The sequence below is a fragment of the Nicotiana tabacum genome, chromosome 15 (assembly GCF_000715075.1).
Source record: "Nicotiana tabacum cultivar K326 chromosome 15, ASM71507v2, whole genome shotgun sequence".
Taxonomy (NCBI): Eukaryota; Viridiplantae; Streptophyta; class Magnoliopsida; order Solanales; family Solanaceae; genus Nicotiana; species Nicotiana tabacum.
Genome location: NC_134094.1, coordinates 125,645,763 through 125,652,274, shown reverse-complemented (window position 1 = coordinate 125,652,274; position 6,512 = coordinate 125,645,763). Strand labels below are relative to the sequence as shown.

Sequence of the window (6,512 nt, the reverse complement as noted above, 5' to 3'; positions counted from 1 at the left end):
GAGTTTAATTCCTAGATTGCAATAGGTTGTAATCTGAATTTTGCTCGGTTTAGTGGAGTTGAAATCCTACTAGGGTAGGTCGTGATTTTTAATACCTTGAGCAAGGAGTTTTTCACGTAAATATCATGTGTTCTTTATTTACTGCCAATTTACTGTGGGAACAAATAGAGAACCCGAATCCCTATACTGTTTGGTTTTACAGTCTGTTGCTTACTGTGAGAACTGATAGAGAGCTTGGTTCTCTATATAGTTTGGTGGACTATCATTGCCCCTACCTTGAGGGTAGAGAGGTTGTTTTCAATAGACTTTCGGCTCAAGAAAAGATGAAAAGAAAGCAATATAATAGCAACAAACAGTAACAACAACAAGATATTAAGAAAACAAGCGGGCAATAAAAGTATTAGAAAAAATGGAAAGCCATATTTCTGAAAAAGTAAATGCTTGTATATAAAATCCTTGCGTAAAAATATTTGTTTGGGCATTATTGCTTATTGGTGTGACCTAAATATTTGGTTCCTAAGGACAATAAGAGGAGGAGCACATTATTCCCGTAAAAGGAGGAGGGTCAGGGGTGTAACTGTCACAAAAATGTGTCCTAACTAAGAATATTTGCAACTTCTGACTTACTAGATATTTTTTTTTCTTTTTCATACTTAATTATTAGATTGTTGACTATACCATAACATCTTTTTATTTATTCGAAAAAGAAAATTTTAGTGTTATGTGCGAGGCATGCATATTGTAGGAAAGGGATTGGAAATGTTGCTGGAACCTCAAAAAAGAAAAAGATAAAAAAACACCATATGCAGATAAGCCAAACATAAAAGCAATAACAAAACATAATAACAATTCCTGAATAAATAAGCCTGAAAGTTGAACAGCCTAGATAAACACTGCGATACTACATAAATCTCCGGACTAAACGATTTGCCTAGCTAGTTGCAAAATATTACTCCCATTTCAGAAAATAAACCAGTTGGCTTTGTTTGTGAGTGGAATTTTAGTTTAAATATGATAAATTAACGTGATGAATGGAGGGGTGGTGCTTGAGGGGCGGAAGGAGATTCGTTTGAACTTCTTTGTCGGAATATATAAGATAATATCTACTATCTCTATATATATATATCACAGTAGATGTTGGACTCCTATGATGAAAATCCTGCCACTGAATGGATTAAAAAATAACTACAAATTTATATTGCATTGAAGTGTGCTCTCACTATCATTTAACCAATATATATTGGTCAATAATAAATTGAGAAATATGTATTGTTAGAAACGACGGTTCACAAACATTATCACGGTAGATCATTGTTAGTTGATCAATGATATTTTCAAATAAGTGTAAGTTATATTTATTAATAATGTAATTTTTTTAATCACTATCAATGTACGTTAAATAACGTATATCACAAAATCTAAATATGACGTGGTTGAGTAAATATTTTTTTACTCCATTAATACATAGAGTTACACTCCCAAATTACTGTTTTATCCCACCAGAAGATCAAAAATACAATGATTAATTCGGCTTCATTTCATAATCTAATTTGATGCACCTGATTAAGACGACAGTTTCAAAAAGAGGAAGCTGAACGGCTGCAGTCAATGTCAATATTACACTTTGGATAATTCTTGAATGAGGAACAAATATATCAGAAAATAACATTTGAGATTTATCAGTTTAAGAATTTCCAGAAGGGGGAATATTTTAAATTTCAGGTCCTAAACATGGAATGAGTTTCTGTCCTGAAAATTTTATACACTTTTGCAGAAAAATAGGAAATATATACGTACTTGCTATTATTAAAAGTTTTGTATTGTTAAAATGTACGTATTTATTATATTTTCACAAAACTTTGATGAAAGCACGTCAAAATAAACATATGTATTAAACCAAGCACCCAACCAATTACATCCCAATTTCAAAATAGTTAAAATGCCCTAATCTTCCGACTTCCGTTATGCGCGAGATCCGGGAAAAGCGGGACAACAGGGGTCTATTATAGACAGTCGTACCATGCATTTCTGCAAGAGGTTATTTTTACGGCTCGAACCCGTGACCTCCTAGTTACATGACAACAATTTTACCAATTACGCAAGGCTCACATTCTTTGATAAGATAAATCAATTCATACAAATCATTTATATTTATTAAGTGAATTCATCTTAATTAGACCTTTTTTTTACATCGACACCAAATTACTTTAGATTAAATAAATCAATTCATATAAATAATTTATAGGAGTATTTATTTAGTGGATTCATCTTAGACCTTTTTTTTACATTGACACCAAGTTACTATAGAACTCATCCTTTATTATGCAGTATAATAAGTTACTAGTTTTAAAGTATTTTTGTTATTTCAGCATTCTGTTATTTTTTCTGAATTATTATTTCCCTTTTTTCTTTCAAAATCTTCAAGTTCCAAGTGAGTATATTTTCTCATAATAATTCTCTATTTAAACGTTCCTACACTACTCTTCGTCTTCCTCACACACAACTGCTGTCGTTTACCTTCTCTCTCTCACACAAATAACACATCAAAACTGCTCGCCACCTGAAACACACACACACACACACACTCTCTTTCTCTTTAACTTTTCAAAGTTCAGAAAAATGTCATCTGAATACTCAATACTTTTCATTACTTCAACTTATGGCCATTCCTCAAATGTATTCTTTTCCTATGAGTTTCTCATCTTCTTTCTTCTCTTCCTTTCATTCACCTTCTGGCTCACCCCGGGTGGACTTGCATGGGCTTTATCCAAGTCCCGGGTCGGGTTCCGACCCACCATTCCCGGGCCATCAGGTCTACCCGTTCTTGGCTTGGTCTTCACCTTCACTAGTTCCCTCACTCATAGACTTCTTTCAAAGTTGTCAAAAAGCCTCAGCGCTACTTCTTTAATGGCTTTTTCTGTTGGGTTTACGCGTTTTATAATTTCAAGCCAACCAGAGTCCGCGAAAGAAATTTTAAACAGTTCTGCTTTTGCAGATAGACCTGTTAAGGAATCTGCTTACGAACTTTTGTTTCATAGAGCAATGGGTTTTGCACCTTACGGCGAGTACTGGAGAAGTTTGAGAAAAATGTCAGCAACACATTTATTTAGTCATAAGAGAATATCAAGTTTAGGGGAGTGTAGAAGAGAAATAGGCAATAAAATGGTGAGTGAAATCATGAGTTTAATGGCCGAGACAGAAGGGAAAATTAAAGTAAAGAGGATTTTGCATTTTGGATCTTTGAATAATGTGATGAGTAGTGTTTTTGGGAAATGTTATGATTTTATAACGGACAATGATGGACAAAAACTGGAGTTTTTAGTGTGTGAAGGTTATGAGTTGTTGGGTATATTTAATTGGAGTGACCATTTTCCTTTTTTGGGGTGGTTAGATTTGCAAGGGGTTAGAAGAAGATGTAGAGATTTGGCTACTAAAGTTAATATTTTTGTTGGGAAAATTATAGAAGAACACAGGGTTAAAAGAGCTGAAAATGGTGGTGTAGTTGCTGATGAAGGTTTATCGGACTTTGTTGATGTCTTGCTCGATTTGGAGAAGGATAATAAACTCAGTAACACGGACATGATCGCAGTTCTTTGGGTATTTTCTATTCACCACTTTATTACGTTTGATAATATTTTCAATACATACGGAAAGATAATACATATTACCTGTTATAACAAATTAAAATATAACATTCTTTATATTATTAGTATATATAATTAAGTCAAATTCTAGTATTTGGTATAATGCTTGAATATTGATATTTTTGGTTTGTGGCATGCAATTTATGATATTCTACGTGATATGTATTGTTGTACATGCTTTATTCTTTAGTTCATTCTCTAGGCTCAGCTCGTACGTTGTTAAGCTTGTGGAGGAACTTCACAGGAGTACTAAATTAAACTTTGACTCCTTTTTTGTTGTCTTTTTTGTATACTCCACTTTCTGGTGATGTCATTTCTTGTCTTTTATCCATATAGCTGCAATTTCCCTTTTTCCTGTTGTTTAACACCTGATTCTTTTAAATAAATGCTGGAACATATCTGTTACATTTCTCCTTTTTTAGTACCTAAGATATGAAGAATCTGAATAATTTTTATCTTTAACTTTACATGATGGGAGTAGTAGTGCTGATATATATCATAGTATCTCTTTTGCTGATATGTCCCTTATCATAATCTTGTTCTGTCTCTATTACTTGAATTCTGTTACTATCATAACTTTAAGGGGTTGCTTAGTTTCATCAAAGACAGTTATACAAGGATTAATAATTTCACGATTATAATTCTGGGATTGTTATCCTATATTCAATATATGTTAGTTAATACCACCATTTTGGTATAAAATTTGTATCAATATAATTAATACCCATAAAGAAACATACTACGATAAATATAATCTCAAATTCTATCAGAAATTATAATCCTTATTTCCAGTAAACAAACGACACCTGATAGTAGAGATAACACATTTAATTTCTTATACAACAACAGCATACTCAGTGCATTCTCACAAGTGGGGTCTGAGTAGGATAGTGTGTACGTAATCCTTACCCCTGCCTTGTGAAGGCAGAGAGACTGTTTTCGGAAGATCGACCCTAACACATTTATTTTCTTTTCTTTTCAGGAAATGATCTTCAGGGGAACTGATACTGTTGCAATCCTACTAGAGTGGATTCTTGCAAGAATGGTGCTACATCCAGAAATACAAGCCAAAGCTCAACAAGAAATAGACAATATTGTAGGAACAAATAAAGGTGTATCTGATTTTGACTTGCCTAAATTAACCTATCTTCAAGCTATAGTAAAAGAGACACTTAGAATCCATCCACCAGGTCCTCTTCTTTCTTGGGCTAGACTTGCAATGAATGACACATTTATTGGTCATCACTTCATCCCAGCAGGAACAACAGCAATGGTTAACATGTGGGCAATTACTCGCGACGAAAACATTTGGCCACAGCCTGAAAAGTTCATGCCAGAAAGATTTTTGGAAGAAGATGTCGCGATCATGGGTTCTGATCTAAGGTTGGCACCATTTGGCTCTGGGAGAAGAGTGTGTCCTGGCAAAATAATGGGACTTGCTACTGTTCAACTTTGGTTAGCTCAGTTACTTCAAAGTTTCAATTGGATTGCTTCAGATAATGGTGTGGATTTATCTGAGTGTTTGAAGTTGTCTCTGGAAATGAAGCACTCTTTAGTTTGCAAAGCTATTCCTAGGGTTAATTCTTAAAGTTAGGTTTGGTTGGATTTGTTTGTTTTGTTATATATAATATATGTAATCTCAGCCATGATTTTGGACCTCCAAAATATGGAGATAGGAGGCTTCTATTAGTATGTAAGAATGGGGTAATTTAGTTAGTAGTTTTTGGTTAATCTAGGAAAGTGCAACATGGTACAAATTTGTTTGTTGGTTCTGGTTTGGATAACTAGACTTTCATCATCCTTGTACACTTATGTCATTTTACATATTCAAAGCAATATATAATACAAATATATTTCAAATGTTTACAAATAATTTGCTATTTGCTTTTTTTAAAATTGGACTTGTACATTGTAGTGTAGTTTAACATGTGCTAACATGTTAGTAAATATTTTTATCAAGTTATCAATTAAATGCTTATCACAAAAATGTACTTATAATTATTACATGATTGTATATATGTTCGAAATCAGTCTTATATATGGTCCATTACAAAAAAAAAAAATGTTTTATGGAACTTTTCACATAGAAAATTTTTGTTGGATCATTTTCTTTTTTAAAAAAAAAATGTAACTGGTCATTTATGGAATAATTAAGGTTTAAAGGACTAATAAATTCAGTATTAATGACCCTAATTCACTTTAACGGAAAAAGAGTTTAAGTTCTATGCACGTCATAAAAGATCTATATTACATAATTAAATAACACTACTAGAAAAACACTAAATTCTGACTGAAATCTTCTGACAGAAAAAAATTGTCAGGAAATTCTCGACCGAAAGAGTCAAAAATTTTTTAAAAAATAGTTACATTTTTATTATATAACTTCGACCATGTTTCCGACAATGGTGGTCACACAGCTTGGCGCTAAAATCCGCGAACCAAATTTTCGACTGAATCCGCCTCTATTTAAAAGTCAAAATTTTTTAAAAAAATAATTTTTTTATTTGCGACCGATTCGGTCGGAAACTTTAAAGTATTAAAAAATAAATATTAAAGTTTCGACCATAACGGTCGGAAATCCATTTAAAAAACCCTATGCCCGACCCCTTTCTTTCTTTCTCTTCTTTTCTCTTTCTCTTTTCTTTCTTCTTCAGCCACCCGAGCCAACCCCCATCCCTCCGTCCCTCCGTCCCTCCGCCTGTCCATACGGTACCCCTCTCTCTCTTTCTCTCCTCCCTCCGCCTGTCCATACGGTACCCCTCTCTCTCTTTCTCTCCTCCCTCCGTCCATTATTTATTTTTACTTAGTGATTTTTTTCTTTTAATTTTTCAGTGAATCAATCGCGATTCCACCTTCCCCAGCGCGATT

The 6,512-nt window shown here is 33.4% G+C and overlaps 1 protein-coding gene across 1 annotated transcript; it reads left to right on the top strand.

Moving 5' to 3' along the window:
- Positions 1-2,494: 2,494 nt before the first annotated feature.
- LOC107774756 (cytochrome P450 78A5-like) lies at positions 2,495-5,517 on the top strand. Its single transcript, XM_016594398.2, has 2 exons — positions 2,495-3,597; positions 4,627-5,517. The coding sequence occupies exons 1-2, from the start codon at positions 2,620-2,622 to the stop codon at positions 5,230-5,232; spliced, it is 1,584 nt and encodes a 527-aa protein (XP_016449884.1). The 5' UTR covers positions 2,495-2,619; the 3' UTR covers positions 5,233-5,517.
- Positions 5,518-6,512: the final 995 nt, after the last annotated feature.

Excerpts from the sequence above, each read along its gene's own strand:
- LOC107774756 (XM_016594398.2), top strand. The coding sequence starts at position 2,620 with ATGTCATCTGAATACTCAATACTTTTCATTACTTCAACTTATGGCCAT. Across the intron at positions 3,598-4,626 it reads ACATGATCGCAGTTCTTTGG|GAAATGATCTTCAGGGGAAC; the intron begins GTATTTTCTATT and ends TTTTCTTTTCAG.